The sequence below is a fragment of the Lepisosteus platostomus genome, chromosome 20 (genome assembly GCF_059453375.1).
Source record: "Lepisosteus platostomus isolate fLepPlt1 chromosome 20, fLepPlt1.hap1, whole genome shotgun sequence".
Taxonomy (NCBI): domain Eukaryota; kingdom Metazoa; phylum Chordata; class Actinopteri; order Semionotiformes; family Lepisosteidae; genus Lepisosteus; species Lepisosteus platostomus.
In genome coordinates, this window is record NC_142630.1 from 8,929,549 (window position 1) to 8,949,333 (window position 19,785).

Genomic DNA, 19,785 nt, shown 5'->3' on the forward strand with positions numbered 1-19,785 from the left:
AAAACAGAACAATACGTGCAGTGCTTCAGGTTTGTGGCTCACTGTGTGTTGCATCATGTTCTCTGTAGTCCTCACGTTTGATCAACAAGCGAGACAGTAGTCTCTTGCCCCCTCTCTTGGACTCCACAGGTAACACAGTTATCTACAAATATGAAACTTTCGGCCTTTAGATCTATTTTTGCCGAGGGAAAGCAAGTGACAATCGAAATGGCCACTCATCCATTATTAGAAAGCCATATCTTATAATACAGATAAATATAAGGACTTAAATATCTGTTTTTATTTCAACATGGGTGTTTTTCATAGGACAGAATGTTATCTGCCTGTTGTCTTCCCACAACCAAATACCACTCACACACCAGAAGCTATAAAAATCCCACAGCATTTCTTTAAAAGAGTAGAGTTTCCTGGCCAAATTTCACAGGTGCCTTTACCAATCATGGCCTCCTAATAATCACCATCTTTGAAATGGCTTCATCACTCTTTTCTCCTCCCCACTTAGATATCTGGTGTGTCCTGAGAGTCCTGGTGCACTTTGGCTGGTGTAGGAGGGGAGTCCCTATGAACTGTGAAGTGCTTTAAGTGGTCTCCAGAAAATTGCTATATAAGTAAGAGTTGTGTATTTATTATTTGTATTTGTGTACCTAGATGTTCTTTTATAGCAGTCACTATACTGAAGAGATTCGAGTTCAATATTCCTCCCTTCACCTGCAGACAAGCATACAGTAACACTGTAATGAGCCACAGCCACTCTGAAACGGTCTCTTACTACAGCAGCTCCAGTGTCTCCAGCCACCTGGAGCAGTGGTGGCCAGTGGTGGCCAGTGCCAGGGCAGGTATGGATTTGGACTGATCCATGGTTCCCCTCAATGACTGTAACTCCCAGGCATATTATTGTAATTATGATTTGAATAATTGTTATGGCTTTTCATCTCCTGTATTTCCCTATGACAAAAGATCACAGTGAATCTTAAAGATACAGAGTGAGACCTTATTACAAATAATCCAGATGCTCACTATCTGAGGTTATGTTTGTGGCTTCATCTCATGTATTTGCTTATAATTTAACTCAGTAGATTTTTTTGTACTAAAAATACTAGATACTTATTGGAAATGAGTACGTTTTTCTCACTTACATTAATCCTTCAGCAGTACTGCTTTCATTGTCTCTTAGCATTAATATTTAATAACGGATATTGTTTCTTGAACTTGAAGGCATGCAATTTCCCAGTCTGACTCCTTTTGTTAAGTTACAGAGTTTATATTACAAGAAAATGCTAATGCAGTTGCTAAAGTTCCTAAAATAGAAAATGTATTTCTACACCATTCTATTTTTACCCTCAAAATAAAAATTCCATCAATCCATCTTCTAACCACTTCTTTCAATTTAGGTTCAGGGTTGCCCATACCTGCATCAGTACAGGATACACATTTTAAATTGTGCATTTTGAAAACCAATACAGGACGTAAGAGCATTAAGTTTAATTATAAAGGAAGATCTACTGTATGTGTTGGAAATGTTTAAATTAAAGTAGAGGGTCTTCGGGCCCTGACTAGCTCTGTTGGTAGAGCATGGGAATCATATTCTCAGGGTAGTCCCAGGGTTCGTGTCCCACGTCAGGCGCAAGGTTCTCTAATAACCCATACTGGGCAGCAGCAGTATGGGGGGAGTGGTGTTGGCAGTATCTGGGCAGAAGAAAGGCCTGGCAATCTACTTCCATAACTTGCCATGAAAACTCTATGGATAGTGATGTTGGCATACCAACTTGATGGCACTCAACACAGGGTCTCTAATTATTACTTGTTTAATTTAATATCTACCCATTTTCTAACCGCTTCTGGGAGCTATCCCAGCAAGCACCTGGCACAAGGAAGGGTACACCCTGGACAGGAAGCCAGTCCATTGCAGAACATACTCACACCAGGGGCCAATTTTCCCAGAAGCCAATTAAGATGCCAGTAATCTACCATGCCACCCATGTCTAAATACTTGATATTAAACATTATTTTAAACAGATGTCTCTATTTATTTTTCAAGACTACATACTGTATATTTTTTAGTCACTGATTTGTTGCAGGTCTCGCCTTCCTCATAAATCTTACTTACCCGCTGATTTGAATTCTAGAAAAAAAATAATGTAGTTTTTAAATTGCATCAAAGATCTATCAGATTTGAGAGGTTCCCATTATATTGCCAATTTCTAAGGACAAGGAAAACAGGTGATTTAAAAATTATATGGGACCAAAATCATAGTACTCTTCAGTCTGCAAAAATCTGAGATCTCTTAATCAAACAGATTACCTCTTGATTGAGCAATAACTCACAGATCTTATCTGGTTGGAGACCCCTGCAGCAGAGTTTGCTCAAATGTCTTAAGAGTAGGACCGCTCACTCTAGGGCATGCAATCTCAGCATTTGCTAGTTTTTTTTATCTAAGTGTGCTTATGATCATATAATTAAATAGCAAATTTGGCTCACAATATATGGATAGACCATTCTGATTTTCTTTCAGCACTGGAGATGAGATTTTAGTTTATCTGTAAGAATCTACATGTAATTTGAAATGTGTCACTTTGTAGGAACTGGAACCGATTAAAAAGATTTTATCAGTCACATTATTAGTTAATCATCAGAGAGACCAGCAGGGTTGTGGTAACCAGCAGACACTGGAGTCACCAGGACTGGAAATCCCTGCCTTAGAGCAAGAGCACTCCATTTCTGAGTATCTTTCAGTTCCCCCCACCAAAGCAAAATACAGCAGTGTGTCCTCTTCTATGTGTTCTCTTCTCTAGGACTGCTCCTTGATTCTCTATCAGTAAAACTGCTGTTCCTCACAATAAAGGTTTATTATGAAGGGGTGTTGGTGATGACAGGTAAGTACTGTATTGGAGGCTTCACATTAAAATCAATAGGAAACCTCAAACTCAGTCCAGGCTTCACCATGGAGTCTCTGGTAGGGACCAGCAGAATTGAAGAAATGATGGAAGAACATCCATCACCATTATACCATATATATTAGTTAACATAAATATATTAAATAACAAGTACACATCAGTGAACAGAAAAAACAGACACCAGTGACTCATCACACACAATTGCAAAGGTTTACTGCACATTTCTTGCTTTGTGTCAAAAGGAGGACCTTGCAGTGTAAGATGTAGCAGGGGTGTTCAAATGAACAATGAACAAGGTCAGCAAAAAAGAATACAAAACGAGCAACATTTATATTGATGAGAAATGACACGTTGTTGCCTTAGGCAGGAACCACAGATCCATCTGAAGTGGTTGGGAGAGTGATGGCTATTTTTCTTCCAAGCAATAACACACAGGACATGTTTAACATTGTAAATCATCAAATTGTTACTGAACATTAAAAGCAATGATTATGTGCTCACGTGTTGGATACTAAACAGAGCAGATCTAATGAACCTTTGTTTGGAATACCTTTTTTTCCATTATAAATTTAAGTCAAAGCAACTGAGATAAGTCAAATTAAACATCAATTACAGATACAGGGATTTGTTACAACACTGTCTACAGCCCTGAAGTGGAAACGTGGAAACAAAGTAAGCACTGTTGCCATATTTGCCTCAGAAGCCAGTACTGTTTGTGCTGGGACTTAACACTTAATTTAAAACTTAACACAGTCTATCTTTGCTTTAACAGATTTATATCTTTTATGTTTTAAAAGTTTGATCTCATTGGATGAGAACTAAGAGGAATTTGGGTTATTCTCACAAACCAACACAATGCTCATGCAAAAATCCCATCTGTTTTATCACCAATTTGAGTGCATTCTATATACAATGTCATTTTATTAATTCTGCAAATGTTAAAGTTTAACTTATAACGTAATTATTAAGTTAAGAAAATTTATTTGAATAATTTCTTCAACACAATAAAAATAAGATCAGTATCTTTTAACACGATTACATTTTGATCATAATTTAACTCAATCAGGCCAGTGTTTGAAGCAGCATTACAGCCTATGCAATAACATTTGGCAGTAATAAGAATAATAATAATTGCTTACACTTATAGAGCGCTTTTCTGGACACTCCACTCAAAGCACTTTACAAGTAATGGGGATCCCCTCCACCACCACCAATGTGCAGCATCCACCTGGATGATGCAACGGCAGCCATAGTGCGCCAGAACGCTCACCACACATCAGCTATCAGTGGGGAGGAGAGCAGAGTAAAGAAGCCAATTCATAGATGGGGATTATTAGGAGGCCATGATTGGTAAGGGCCAATGGGAAATTTGGCCAGGACGCCGGGGTTACACCCCTACTCTTTTCGAGAAGCGCCCTGGGATTTTTAATGACCACAGAGAGTCAGGACCTCGGTTTTACGTCTCATCCGAAGGACGGCGCCTGTTTACAGTATAGTGTCCCCGTCACTATACTGGGGCATTAGGACCCACATGGACCGCAGGGTGAGCGCCCCCCGCTGGCCCCACTAACACCTCTTCCAGCAGCAACCTTAGTTTTTCCCAGGAGGTCTCCCATCCAGGTACTGACCAGGCTCACACCTGCTTAGCTTCAGTGGGTTGCCAGTTGTGAGTTGCAGGGCGATATGGCTGCTGGCAATGTTTCATTCTCAGGTTTAAAGCAATATTCATGATTAAATACTTGATTTCCTCCTAAAAGATTTTAGACACACATTGCAATATTACTCTAATGTACCGTGGTATTATAGAATTATGCTTAAGAATTATACCATAGAGCAAAAACAAAAATAGAAAAGTAAAGGATTACCTTCTCAAATATTTCAACGTTCTATGTAAAGGTTTTGAAGAAGCAAATACTTTAAATGAATATGGTTATAGATGCCTATACGAAAGCAACACGTTTCAGAGCGTTAACAAGTTCTTCACGAAAGTTTTAGAGACATGATTTACAGTCGTATTACCCAACCTTTTCTCACGGTTTTTTCAACCCGGTGGAAGCTGTATGTGTCTTCCGATCACGGCTATGAATTTAGGTCACAAGAACAAGGTGTGAAAACCGCTAGGTTCATGCTAACCAGCAGCAGGTGGCGATATTGAACAAGATTTATTACGTCGAACTCCGCATGCGAGGTTCTAGCGAGGATGTCGTCTGCATTCATAATCAGGGATTCTTCTTATGGTCTTTCCTGCTGCGTCAGAGACTTTGTGAAAACGTCAAAATCGGCAGAGAACAAGCAACTCTCTGCGTTGCTTTCTTCTTTTCTATCAAGGAGCGAGGTCTTTATTAATCCTAAAATAAACTTGATTTCCTTTGCAACCTTACTCCAAACACCAAAGAACTAATCGGCACTGATTACGGGCTACTGTTAAAGCTACTGATCGCAAAGGAACAGAACCTGCTAACAGAGTGGTCAATTAGATATTATATGGTAAAAGGCAAAGCTGGTGGTCACAATTTTTAAAAATGCATTTCAATATCAGTTTTTTTTAAATATAACTATGAGTGGTAAGACTGCTATTCCCAGTTCACCATAATTGTCTTGCATGAATTCCAAAACATCGTTTCATACACATGGTTTGACTTGATCATGGTTCACTGGGGACCACGGTAAATTCTAAACCTGCAAATCTGTACTCTTGAATGACATCGTTTATATTGTAGGCATGCACAACCAGTTCCGCACATTTTTGATCGCATCTGTGCCTCCCACAGAAAAGAGCATGATACTGTATCTGCACACTCTAGGAATCGAAAAAGGTTTAATGCAGATACAAATCGAATTATTTATTACACCGAAAACGTGAGGTCGCCATATGCTGGCGTAATGCATTTTACAGAAAGAATACTGTATAACTTTAGATAAAATGGCAGTGTGTACTATAATTCCCTGGCTGTGGAGGTAAGAGATGATGTATCCATTCGTGCGCCAAAAGGTTCCTTGATCTAAATCCAACGTATTCTTGAGCGGCTTAAAGGATTTGAGTTAATGGAATTTCCTCTCTGGGATTCCCCAGCTCTAGGGTAACCCTCAGATGAAAATCCCTTCCAGCGACTTTACACGCACATCTTTCAACTGGCTTTGATAGCAATTTGAATTAGCATAAATTACAGCGTGGATGCCAGTTGAGCAGGTTTCTAGTATAATAAACGGCACCTATAAAAAGCATCTAGTGAAATACGATAATCAGAAAAAAATAAGGTCTGATCGACCCATAAAAATAATCTTTTTTACTGGAATTCCTATTGCTGCTAAGAAATGCATACCCTTTGGTCCCTTATGAAAATTATACATGTGCATTATTTTAGATTATATTCGTGTGCTGCCAAAAAAAAACTACTTTTAACGGAAGAGTAAATGCTGAGATAGCTACACCAAGGTCTTCTTGGTGTTGCACCCATCGTTACATTGCTGAGCTGTACAATTTGAAAATTGAATAATTTCATAATAACAATACTAATAATGGAAAGTTATCGTCATAAACGTAGAAGCCAATCTTACGTGAATAAAAAGTATGCGGAGAGAACAGAGACATTTATCAAACTAACCATAGAGGTTTCTATAGAGATGCCCCAGTTCTCTACAGAAATTTGCACGTCATCTATAGGTTATTTTCATAAGCGGATTGTTATCTCAACCTCACGGCTTCACAGTTCAATACAGCACACTTTCCGACTTTCGGATGCGCCGTGATGAATAACGGAGCAGTAGCTCAGACAGTCAGCTGCTCGCGGGAGCTGCGAGTCAGAGGAGCCCCCTCGCCCGCGCTCTGTAGGAGAACCGCGTCTCCCGGAGCAGACAGTGAAATTCCAGTGTGCCCCCTCTCCCTCCCTCCTCGGCATGATGCTACTTTACTATAAAGAGGCGCATGATTCTCCCAGGCAAACCCTGCCTAGAACTGACGTCACTCCGCCGGCTGACAGATAAATAAGGGGGTTCAGAGCTGCGCTCAGACTAAACTGAAACCTCCAGTGGAAGATTAAGAACCGAGGACACTGCCAGCGAAGTCTATAAAACAGGACCTATACAACGTTGTTTCTATTCAAGAGGATCACCGGAAAGGATACGAAGAACAAGGAACATAACTCAGACTCACCTGAAAAGTAGGTTGGTGCTTTGGGCTGCAGAACGTAACCTGGACTTTTTTAATGTTTTTTCCAAATATTTGATTGTTATTGTGTCGGTAGTTTGCCTAAATGTATACATTTGCGCTTACTAGAACACGCGCTAAAATGTAAACTCAACTCACACATTCTAGACACCATCTGTGTTCAGACTGTGGCCATGCGGTGTGTCAAACAAGTCAGCAACTACCGAAATAGGGTGTTTATTTTACAGATTTTAAAACAGAAAATAAGGAAACAGAGCAGGTTGTTTGTTTAAAACTTTGTAACCATTTTTAATGTAAATGTTTGTGGTGTTAAGTTTTTTATTTTAGTAAAAGAAATATCTTGTGAGTTTGAACTCGCTTAGCCTGTGGAATACTCGGTCTGTATGTTTGATTATAAATGATTATTACTGATACGAACCATTTATGAAGAATACAGACGCTACAAAAAGATCATTTAGAGTTCCAGATTCATCATAAGATAAGAACAATTTAATTTTCCGAAGACTACAGAACGACTCAATATTGCATACATGTTTTGCGTGCGGTATTAATTGTCCATTTAGGCAAACGACGCGTTCCTCTTTCACTCAGAAGACCAAATGTCCACTTCGATTGATCATTGATGTGATATTGTTATTTTCAGACACCGGGGGAACATGACTCTGAACAAGGGAGACAAACTGCGGCATCTGGACAAAAGGCGAGGCAGTATGCCCTTCCCTCTCAACCTGCAGCACCTGCACAGGAGGAGCATGCCCGTGGACGAGCGCGAACTGCAGTCGGCCATGCCCGCGGTCCAGATGAACCAGCTGTCCGGCCTCGTCCGCTGCACCTCTTACAGCCCCGGCGAGCAGCACAGAGACAGCTGCGTCTCCGACTCGTCCGATTCTGTTATCTCCTCTGGCAGCGACACAGAAGGACAGATTTACAAAGTGGTGCTCCTTGGTGATCACGGCGTTGGCAAATCCAGCCTGGCACGGATATTCGGCGGGGTTGAAGACGGTCATGATTGTGAAGAAGCAGGTGAGACGCTATTTTTTATTCTACCCTTCTTAAAGCTTAGGTTCTCTTACAGACGTACTAAACCCTGATGAACTTGAAAACAAACAACGTACATCAATGTTAAAACTTAAGGACTTTTTCCGTTAAACTACTAAAATAAATACTGGAAAACGTACTTACTAATGCAGTCCAAAATTGCAATCTGAGCTCTTGGTTGGAGATTTTTTGTGTTCTAGCCAAGAAATAATACTTAAGTTGTAGACGCTCAATCATTTTTTCACGTCTCCTAGCTTCTAACCAAATTTCCATTCGCCCTCTAAATAAAGCCGAGGTAAAGATCGGAGTCATTAACTGTACAGTACGTTCGATTAATTTGGCACACATTAGGGTGAAACACAGATGTTAGATTTGGCCCGTGAGCAGTAAACGCGAGGCCGATTGATTTCTTTGGATTCGGTCGAGTTATTTTTAGCACCATCACTCTCTTAGGTTAACACTATTTTTAGCCTAGCAGTAATGATAACCAACGGAAAGTAAATGGAAATCGCTACAGGAGATAGCACAACTACAGCCCTTTTGAAGATTAAGAGGTGTCCTGCTATCAGTCATTAACAGGTGTTATCAGTTACAGCACAGCCACTCGCTTTCTAATGGCCTGCAATTGATGAGCCCTACATGCTTATCTTTTTAAAAAGATTAGTGTCCCACAGGCAAATATTTTAATCTTTCTTTACCTTTGTTGTAGGCAACACATATGACCGATCTATTATTGTGGACGATGAGGAAGCTTCAATCGTGCTCTATGATGTATGGGAACAGGTAAGCCCGCAAACATGAAGACCAGACACCCATTTCTAGGAGAAACTACAAGTCAGTTAACTAACACAAAAATACACAGCTCAAATGCAATAGCCAACAAAAAAAAACTGCAGTTAAGGTTTACCAAGTGAAAAACAACGAAATTCATTTTTTAGCAGAAACTATAGTAGATGTAGGATATTAATTGTGATGTAGATATTTGGAGATTTGGTTTCAGACTTACATTAATTCAAAATCCCTTGTGATAAGGCATTATTAATAGTTCATTAAGCTTATTATAATAGCAAGATTGCATGAAACAGTATATCCAGGATGTTTCTCTTTGTATAATTCTTGCCACTGACGATTATGTGTGCTGATTTTGCTGCATTTCTCCAGGACAACAGCCAATGGCTGAAGGACCAGTGTATGAAGATGGGCGATGCCTACATCATCGTGTACTCAGTGACAGACAAGGCCAGCTTTGAGAAGGCATCAGAGTTACGGATCCAGCTGCGGCGAGCCAGGCAGTCGGAGAACATTCCCATTATCCTGGTGGGAAACAAGAGTGACCTGGTGCGATCTCGAGAGGTCTCTGTAGATGGTAAGCACTGAAGCTCGCCTCACGATATAGGAAACAAAAGTTGTTCAGGCAGACATATTTCTATTTAATATGTGTGTTTTTAAGATACCATGTACATTTTCTGATATTGTTGGATTGATAAGAGTCTGACCTTTCCATTATAAAAAGTAGAAGTAAAGAATTAACAAGCTTGCTCAAATGGAAGGAGCTGTCTTTAAAAAATTTAAAATTTAAAGGTAGCATGTCATCGTTGGGGATGTCGCTGGGAAAGGCATTCCTGTAGTGCAGATGCAGGGTGTCCTTTGGGAGAGAAGGCTGAGACATGCGGACACTGTGTGGTTTTCACAGAGGGCCGGGCCTGCGCGGTGGTATTTGACTGCAAGTTCATCGAGACCTCGGCCTCGCTCCACCACAACGTGCGCGACCTCTTCGAGGGCATCGTCCGACAGATCCGACTGCGCAAGGACAGCAAGGAGGACAACGCCCGGCGCCTGGCCAGCAGCAAGAGGCGGGAGAGCATCAGCAAGAAAGCGAAACGCTTCCTGGGCAGGATCGTGGCCAAAAACAACAAGAAGATGGCCTTCAAGCAGAAGTCCAAGTCCTGCCACGACCTCTCAGTGCTCTGACAGGCCAATGAGAACTGCTGCCTTTACTGAAAAGACCAGATGCTGTGTGACACAGACTTGGGTTTCAGACACTGACCGGAAGACTGACATAGATGTATATATTTTGTAATATTAAAAACAGAATAATTTAAACAAAACTGAGAAGACAATTTGATGGTGATGAATCTGCATGAAGCTTTCTAGGTTTTATTTTATTTTTTGTTTTGCCTTAAGAGTACATCTTTTCAACCTTGTGTATACAGTTGAGAATACCACCCAGGCTTGGCCCTGCATTTGCTGTAGCAATGCCTTAATAAAAGAAACATAAGGTGTTAATAAAAGAAAAGGTGTAGCCACCCAAACCTAAAATCAGTGTGATTGCAAGCCATTATATAAAGCAAACACTGTAAGGGAATACTATTATTTTAGGACAAATATGAGAATTTTATTGCAAGCAGTATGTTTGATTTCACCATTAATCTGTCCTTCAAGAGCATACTTACTTGAAATTTAGTACGCAGGTTCGTACTTCTATTAGATATGTTGGGGGGGGGTTGTTATAGGGGGGAAAGAGGGGGTTAAAATGGTGAAGAATTATATTTCCTATTTTATCATTTTGATTTGAATTTCAAGCTCTAAGTGTGAGTAAGAGAATCAAAAGCAATAAATGTTATGTTGTGAGTTTAGCATCATTTAAATAAGGTTGATTTGCACTTCCATTTAATATTATTCAATTACTACTTTGTTACATGTTTACATTGATATTTTATAATAAAACATGACCTTTAACCTGTCTGGATTATGTCTGAATTAAAGACACTCTAATCAGCACTGCCAAAAAAAGTTTTCCTTTCATCTGACAAAAAGGATGCATTGTCTGCTGACTGAACAGAGAATCAGTATATTGTGCAAGGGCACATGTAACACAATCTTCAGGGCTCAAATGTAAAGATAAGCAAAACACCAAATGTCACAGATTTTTATGAAGGGTTTTATGATCTTCATGGCAAAATATTTTTGTTACTGTTTTGTGGGTATCTTCTGTATTTCTGCAAGCATTATTTAATCACAGTAATTTTCATTATTGCCATCATGTCTAAACTGTGGCATTTCTCCATCTTGTCACTTCTAAAAGTTAGGGTTCTGTCTCCTGTGTAAATCTAAGTGATCCAAATCACTTGGGAAGCAATAAAAAGTTGGAACAAAATGTTGGATATAGTTTATGTTTTAAGCTGTAATAAAATCAAAGGATGTTATGTTAAAATAATACACTAGAAAGTTCTCATTTTAAATATGTACCAGTTTAGTCACCACCCTATAAAAGAAATAATAAAAAAAACATTGTTGTTCTGGAATCAGTACATTCAAAAGCAACCAGATCTATTTTGGGCTAAAAGGAGTGTCATACATTCAGTTCATACAATTCAGACTACAAAATGTCAGTCATAGATTGACAGACTAAAGGAACTGAACCTTTTGAACAGACTATCAGGGGACTTGATCCAAGTATTTACATTCCTTATTGGCATTGAAAGCTGTGACAATGTAGGGATGCCATTTTGTGCTTTGGTTGTTCTAATTTAGCACTGCAAAACTAGCCTCTCAAATGTTTCTTCTTAATTATTGTTTTATATTTTTACTTCTAGCATGGGATGACTTTCCATCTTCTACTAAGTTCAGCAACCATTTAACCTGGCTCCACCTTTGGAGCCACTCGCTTGTTTGCTTGCTTGCTTGCTTGCTTGCTTTCAGACTCTGAAACCTTTGTTTCTCAGATCTTCCTAACAAAAGAGAAAAGGCTGTGAACTCCACGCCCGTGTAGAATTCGAGACACATGCTAATCAGGCCAGCTGAGCCTCATCTCCCTGCAATCCAGCTAATCAGTGATCCCTTTTTTTTCTACCTTTTACACAAGATGGAGGAAAGTATAAATCTTTAGAAACAGGGTTACAGAGTGTAGGGAATCAACAGTGAAGCAAAAGGACATGTGGAATCTACATGGAAGTGTTTAAGGGTTGTTGGCTTCTTTTGAGAAACAGTTGGATGAGATCCTCAGATCAAATAGCTACAAACTACAAAATAGGCTAGATGAGTCCAAAAACCTTCTCTCATTTATAACCTTTATTGTGGTCTCACATTATTTCTTTTCTAATATTTGTTTAGTACTGTCAGTCCATGATTAATGTGGAGAAGAGGTCTGATTTGAGCAGTGAGCTGTATTAGATTGAAAAGAATGACAAACCATCTGTAATGATGAAGTTCAGGTGGGCAGCTGCGTCAGCATGTGTAGGCTGCAAAGGAACAAGTAATAGGTTTATTCCATGCTGAAAAGAGAAGAAAGAAAGCACAATGTTTCGGCTTTGGAGCCTTCTTCAGGTGTGAGAAAGATAGGACAGTCAGCAAAGATAATATAGCCTGGGAAAACACAAGCCAGGAGAGAGGAGGAGGCGGGAGCAGGGGAGAGGCAGAGTGGCCAATCAAGTGGTGCGAGGTCGAGAGAGGTGAGGAGAGGTGGGAAACGAAACCTACAAATGAATAGAGACAATTAGAAGAAAACAAGTCTGTTGTTGAGAGAAGGGGGACGGTGTGAACTGTTTCAGGATAATTTTAGTTTCTGGTGTCTTTCTGCTATAGGAGTTAAGAAACCCTAGTTTGAGAATGCAGACAGGGTGATCAGTGTGATCATGGCTGTCAGAAGTGAAATGAGAAACTATGAGCTTGGAGAAATCTTTAATCGTCACAGCCCTAACAGTTCTCTGAAGCGGTTCTCCTTCCTGTCTCCCCAATGTAGATGGCTGGACATTTACTGCAAGAGATACAGAAAATAAGGTTGCTGGAGGTACAAGATGTCATCTGAGTGATCCAGAATTGTCCCGAGGGGCCTTGAATGAGTGTGGTGTTCGATATGTAATTGTAGGTGATACAGTGAGCTCTGTTCTGTAATAATGGGGATGTCAGAACCCCCCTCCTCCCCTTAATGCAAGTGAGCCATTGGTGCTGCTACAAGGGCGAAGAAGGCGGAGGGAGAGATGTGAAAATGAATCCTGCTAAATGGAAGGGGTGAGATTAGGGTTTGACATACTTCCATACCTTTGTTTTAAACTAAATCTCAGTGGTTTTGGTCAAACTCTGATTAAGGCAGAGAAGAAGCATGGCTTGTACAGTTAGTTTATTGAGAAAGCTTGGGATGGACTGTTTTGGAGAACAGTGGCGAACAAACTGGAATCTTCCCATATTGAAGCAGAATCTGTGTGGATTCGTTTTTTTTCTGCAATGTGGTGGGATTGAAGAGTGAGTATAACCGAAGCAGCTACTGAAAGCAGCTCTGTCTGAGAGTGGCTCTGTTTCTGGTGTAAGCAAGCTCCAAATGCAAGGATGTAATGTACAAGAAGGAAGCATGATATTTCTACTTAGGTACTTGGAAGTGGGCAAGACTAGAGTTTGACCTCCCCCTAAACTTTGGTTCCATCTAATCCATGTTCACAAAAATTTTTTGTGAAGGCCCAAAACCACTAAAGTGAACAATGCAGCTGAGAAATTGGCACAATTCATAAAGATAGAGTTAAACATTAACCTGGAAACTCATCAAACCATTTGTGGTTCAGCATTACTTTTTAAATTATTCTCCCAATGCACAGGAGAACTGGAGTCCACTGAGGCACAGTGAGGTAAGAAAAAGATTTCACAGCAAATTCACTGCAAAATAGCCTAACTTCTAACTGTGATAATCGTAATACAACACAGGTAATATTTGTGTAATCATTTTGATGGTTAATATGTGGAGACTGAACTGCACCTTGTATCAAGGTTATCTATTAAACATAGCATTGAGAGAGGAGAGAAGAGAGAAAAAAATGCAGGTTTGTTTTTCCGCAGATTACTGTTACACATAAGTGGATCTTTTGCTTTTATTTTCTAGCAGGCAGCCTGTGACTCATATTACTAATGATAATTAATAGAAATGCATGCAAAGGGTTGTTGATTCTACTGGTAGTATGAACCATGGTTTTGAAAGTGCTTGCTGTCTCTTCAGCATCATATGACCTCTGTGCATTAACCTTAGTATTCCAATGATACCACCATAAATATGACTTTGAAGAGTCATTTGTGGTCTTGGAGTACTAGTTTGGTGTTGCTCACAACTGTTTTTGATATGCTTCCAACATGATTTAAGATTAAGGTATCAAGAACTGGACATTTGTTCTGGCTTTTCTGTGTAACGTTTTAATCCACCATTTCGCACTAGAACAGCTGGTTTAAGCCAGAAGGACATTACCTTACAATCAACTTGATCACCTTATTTTCCTTTCATTATTATACTGACCTGCCTTAAAGCTCGGTTCTCAAGACTACCCAGCAAGTCAGTAGCACATCTCTAATTCCCTCAATCTCAAGGTTTTTAAAGTGCATGAAGCTTTAAAATGAGAGGGGGAGAGTGTGCAGTATATGTGATTCCCTCTATGATATTGTACTCTCCTTAAATTTTTAATATAATTTTGCTACATTCAAAGGTTAAATTCTTTAAAATGAAAGTTATTCTCAAAGGATACTATTTTCTTTGGGATGTGAAATATTTTGCAGTTTAACTTCTTTAATGAAACCAAAACATATTCTTCAAAAATGCATGGCATACTTAAAAGCAGAAGAAACACTATAAGTTATGTTGTAAAAGCTATATTGGAAGTGAAGGATTACATACTGTAATGTCCTGAGATTATTTTTATACTTTGAGGTTTTAGAGCATTTTATGAAAATACTTACACATTTATAAACCTAAAATACACATTCAAAATATGGTATCTTTTGTTTAATCTTTGTATTTTTAAATTCATACATTGAATTTTGGACTAGTGTCTGGTGAGTTCACTGTCTGAATGCTAGTAAGTTAATAGATACCATCTGGATGCCCCAAAGCATAAGAATGTTGATCAAATTCATATCTGTATAGATTTGTATTTTTTCCACAGAGACTGCCAAGTATAATCTGTGAAATGTAACCACCCACATGCATCTATTTTTTATGGAGTTTTGTATGAAAACCTGTGGAGCCTCTGTAGCCACATTACAACAGCAAGTGATGAAGTGCAGTTGTGTTGGAGGATTGACTATTGTCACTCAAGGTGACTGACACAGGTTAAGTCAATATTGTGTAGCTGACATTGAAACAACGCATTGCTAGTACTGTGAGTCACAACATAACTAATTTATGAGGAACAGGTTTCAATAAAGGAGACTGAATTGAAAATCCAACATCCATTCTTTCCTTAACAACAATACCTGTTAACAACTCCTGAAAAGATTTAAAGTCTTTTTTTTATTTATTTTTTAGATTTTAATTTGTGACTCGCAATATTAAGGTTGTCTGGCAAAATAAATAGAGAAAACGTGATCGTGTGGTTGATTGTTTTATGTATGATGTAAATTTTCTCAAACATGTGTTTGATAATAGTTTGAAAACCAACAAAATACACTCTGCCAGTAATTTATTTAAACATACGGGAACACCCATGGTAATCATTGCCTAACTCCAATAACTTAGGATAAAACTTAAATCTGCATTTAAAGATGGAAAAATGACTTGTGAATGATGATTCTTCAGTATGTTGTAAATCCTGTTTAGGTAATGGGTTATGGCTTATGGTTATCTCCTGACCCTAACTACAGTGATGTTCAAAATAATTATTTATATTAAGACTTAAGATTCTAAAGCAAAACATATCCAGCCAACATATATGCATTTATATACAATTTATGTTATACAGTACATGTACAATAGTATAAGAGTCTTATTTTAATGAGCTCACTTCTGCTTCAGCAGAGAACATCCTTTGGCTGGTGTGTATTGGAGCAAAAAGAGCATTTGAAAGACAAAATGTAAATATAGTCACATGATTCCAGGCCAGAACAGCCGTATCACTTTACCAAATGAGGAAGATTTTTTTTTCAGTCAGCTACTTCCATGAAACACTGCTATAAACTGGGGCTGTTTCCTTTAGGAGGTGGTTAAAGCTCAATATTTTACTTGTTTATTCAATGGAATACTAACTGAAACTTGGCCCTGCAATAATTTAAGTGCTTTTGGTCTTCAAATTTAATACACATGGAAATATGACCTCATAAAACACTTTGATTTTCCATCTGTAAAATGAAATCTTTATCCAGGATAAACAGCAGTAAAATCATTTATAGAAACTGTAACTGCAGTCCAAAGCATCATTTGTAGTGTTTCTGCTGGCAGAGGTGTTAGGTGGGGCCAGCAAGGGGCACTCTTCTGCGGTCCTTGTGGGTCCTAATGCCCCAGTATAGTGATGGGGACACTATACTGTAAACAGGCGCCATCCTTCGGATGAGATATAAAACCGAGGTCCCAACTCTCTGTGGTCATTAAAAATCCTTGAAAAGAGTAGGGGTGTAACCCCGGCGTCCTGGCCAAATTTCCCATTGGCCCTTACCAATCATGGCCTCCTAATAATCCACATATATGAATTGGCTTCATTACTCTGTTCTCCTCCCCACTGATAGCTGGTGTGTGGTGAGCGTTCTGGCGCACTCTGGCTGCCGTTGCATCATCCAGGTTGATGCTGAACATTGGTGGTGGTGGAGGGGAGTCCCCATTACCTGTAAAGCACTTTGAGTGGAGTGTCCAGAAAAGTGCTATGTAAGTGAAAGGAATTATTATTATTATGAATTATGAATATCTCAGACAGTTCTGTAAAATTTTACAAATTTCAAATTAAGCACAAAATTGTAAACTTGCCCTGCATAGTCACCATATTATCGCAAACCCCTGGTCTTGCCACAGGTGAGAGAGAGTGTTTGCGGAAACTGGGACGTGAAGCCGCCCTTTCTGCTCACTAGTCACCTGAGTGACTAATGACTAATATAATGTGTACGAGTGAATAAGTACAGGTTGTGCAGCTCCATTTCACCTCAGAAATGTTCCAATGTGATCTGCATGCAGAGTTAATAAGTAAGTTGTGTTGTTAGGAAAACTGTCTTAAAGTCATGAGTAATATTTCTATTGGATTAAAAGAAATGTATTCACAAGCCTGCTTGTTTACAATGTAATAGGGCCCCAACACCTCTCTGGAAGTTTTGCTGCCTCATTCGGAGTCACAGACTATAGTGCTGCACATACCTGAAAATATAGTCTATTCTATTATATAAATTACACGCTATTGCATACGTTTTACTTTCATTGTGGTTTGAAATGCACTTATAAATTCTGATTCTTTCAGTTCACCTTTGAATGGTTCCCGAAATGGAACCTAACTTCTACTCTAGGAAACATTTCATGTTTAGTTTGGTGCTGAAAAGCCTGTACAGTTAGCCGTGGTATGGTATGTACAGTTCTTTGGGTTGTGGAGAGATTCGATAATTGTATCATAATCTATCTTCCAGTTTCTGACACTAGGTATTCTTTCTAAGAGGAAAGTTCGTTATTATTTATTACATTTTTAGAAAAAATAATGCAGCGCACACAATATGCATCCCCTTGGATCCTTCTTCTAAAGGTAAGTAAAACTGTATCTAAAAACATTACCTTAATAAAACCTAAAACTAGAGTATCGTGCATTGTAATACAATATATTCTAGTGGTAAATAATTTCAACTAAGTACGGTTTAAATAAATAAGTGCTATGATTAAATTATGAGGTTCCTATCTTAACAATAGTATTTTAATTGTACTTTAAAAACAATTTAGAATGTTCTTGTTTGCAAATGGAGCTAAAATCAGATTAATCATAGACGAATAATAAGTGCTGTCAATTCTAGTCTTATTTGTAGAAACTTACTTGATCCCATTGACTATGCCCAGTAACAGGTCGGACACTGGACAAACAATTTCAAAGGAGAACTACAATGCTTCAAGTTCCAAATTCATTATTGTCCCCATACATCCATTTTCTAACTACTTCATCCAATTCAGGGTTGCAAGCAATGCGAGTGCAAAGTGGGATACACCCTGGATGGGACACATTTGGGACACAAAAGTTACAAAACAAAAAGTAACAAAAAATGTGGGTTCCCATAGCTGTCTTTGCAATCATACAATTAAAAACTGTTTACATTACATTAACTTGTGTCATCAGAATATTTATCTGGAGCTGCCGAGTAAAATTTACAAAAGGGGAAAGGGGGAGGAATCATGTTATGAGACTTTATCAGTGTTATCTAGAAATCTATTTTATATATCTTTGTTTAAATACACTTAATTTTTTGATACTATTCCCCTATCAGGGAATGGTTGAGTTCCAGTTGTTAGACATTCTTTCTATTTTCCCATCACTAGTTTAACACATGGATCCTTTTCATTCAAAGCCATATTTATCCTTTTGTACCTCAGTTTCATGCACACCAAGCCACCCACACAACCACTTGTCAGTTTTAATGGTCTAATAAACCTAAGATTTATTTCTTGGGAATCACGTGTGCTATGCTGTATGCTTATTAACAAAGAAATAAAAAGAGGCCCCAAGTCCTGTGCCCTATAAAACGGAACTTTGTGTCCTCAAAAGGGACATTAACTTAAACCAATAAAAATGTTTAAATTCTTCCTCAATCTATCCTCCATTTTAATTGTAATATATGCAGATAAGAGGTTGTTAAGCAGTAATGAAAAGAAAATAATACAAATTAGATTTTGTTTGGATATCTCTTTAATGAAACCATTTTAATCACCTAGAGACATAACGTCTTCCATGTTTCTACATGAAAGGCAAGTTAATATAGGAGAAATTAACAAAAAACAAAATGGTAAAATACCATAGCAGACTTGATTTTTTTCACTGAGAAAGCAATGACAACCATGATTGTTTTGTCATGAAACTATGAAAACACAGCAAAGGCATGGAAAAACCTCCTTTAAAAGTGAGCATTGTATAGAAGACAAAAAGTGCTACATAACACAGAGCAAAACTAAAAAAAAAAATAATTATTTTTGCTAATTATATGCACAGAAATGTTAAATGGTAAGAGTGAATAGGATCCCTTATGAAAAAAATAAATGAAAAAGATTGGGGTCATTTCTGCTTGTTGCGGTTAATACCTCTGCTTTATTGTAGGAATTTTTTTGTGTAGTTTAGACAAGAGTATTTATTATGCAACGGAGTAAAATTTAAAATGAGTGTTTATTATGTAATAGACAAATGTAAACAAAAACCATTAGAATGCAGTTAGCATTTCTGTCAGTGCTAACAGAAGTGAAAAGAGCCTTGATACAAACCAATTAATGAAATACTAAGTGCTTAAAACAGTTATTGGCTGATTTTGAATACAAAATTACTTGTATAATGAGTAGAAACACGCAAGTCAATTATTTTGTTTTGCTTTTTATTTTAGGAAATATAAACATTTCTTCAAATGCATTTTATTTTTAGACATGATCTGTCTGATTGTGATTTAGTGAATTCATATGTATATTAACCGCATGGCTGCTGTTTGTGTCAGGGTATGTAAAGTTTATCATTCTGATTTCCCTATGGTGTGTTTTCTGATGCGCATTAAGAGCAGAAATGTGCATACTGTATTGTAGAATTTTGTATTGTTGCATCATTGCAAGGGACATAATTTATTGATGGCATCTTAGTTTACCGACAAGCCAAAAATGTGCTAATCGGAAAAACCACTAAACCACTTATTAATAAAATAAGATAAATATGTCTTTTACCACTAAGAGAATGAATGAGATTTGAGAATTTAAAACAAGATGTCAGCTCTTTCAACTTCCTGAG

The 19,785-nt window shown here is 38.3% G+C and overlaps 2 protein-coding genes across 2 annotated transcripts in view; both read left to right on the forward strand.

Moving 5' to 3' along the window:
- The first annotated feature begins 6,857 nt into the window (after positions 1-6,857).
- Positions 6,858-10,844, forward strand: rrad (Ras-related associated with diabetes). Its single transcript, XM_088613834.1, has 5 exons — positions 6,858-7,055; positions 7,707-8,086; positions 8,811-8,884; positions 9,263-9,467; positions 9,795-10,844. The coding sequence occupies exons 2-5, from the start codon at positions 7,720-7,722 to the stop codon at positions 10,070-10,072; spliced, it is 924 nt and encodes a 307-aa protein (XP_088469960.1). The 5' UTR covers positions 6,858-7,055; positions 7,707-7,719; the 3' UTR covers positions 10,073-10,844.
- An 8,637-nt stretch (positions 10,845-19,481) lies between these two features.
- Positions 19,482-19,785, forward strand: part of cdh16 (cadherin 16, KSP-cadherin) — a 32,767-nt gene continuing 32,463 nt past the window's right edge. The window contains 1 exon segment of the mRNA XM_088613478.1: positions 19,482-19,502. Coding sequence (XP_088469604.1) covers positions 19,482-19,502 — 21 coding nt within the window.

What these genes read in the sequence shown, in the direction of transcription:
- rrad (XM_088613834.1), top strand. Translation starts at nt 7,720, where the DNA reads ATGACTCTGAACAAGGGAGACAAACTGCGGCATCTGGACAAAAGGCGA. An exon ending in TCATGATTGTGAAGAAGCAG is followed by an intron (nt 8,087 to 8,810) that starts GTGAGACGCTAT and finishes CCTTTGTTGTAG; the next exon opens with GCAACACATATGACCGATCT. An exon ending in TCGAGAGGTCTCTGTAGATG is followed by an intron (nt 9,468 to 9,794) that starts GTAAGCACTGAA and finishes TGGTTTTCACAG; the next exon opens with AGGGCCGGGCCTGCGCGGTG.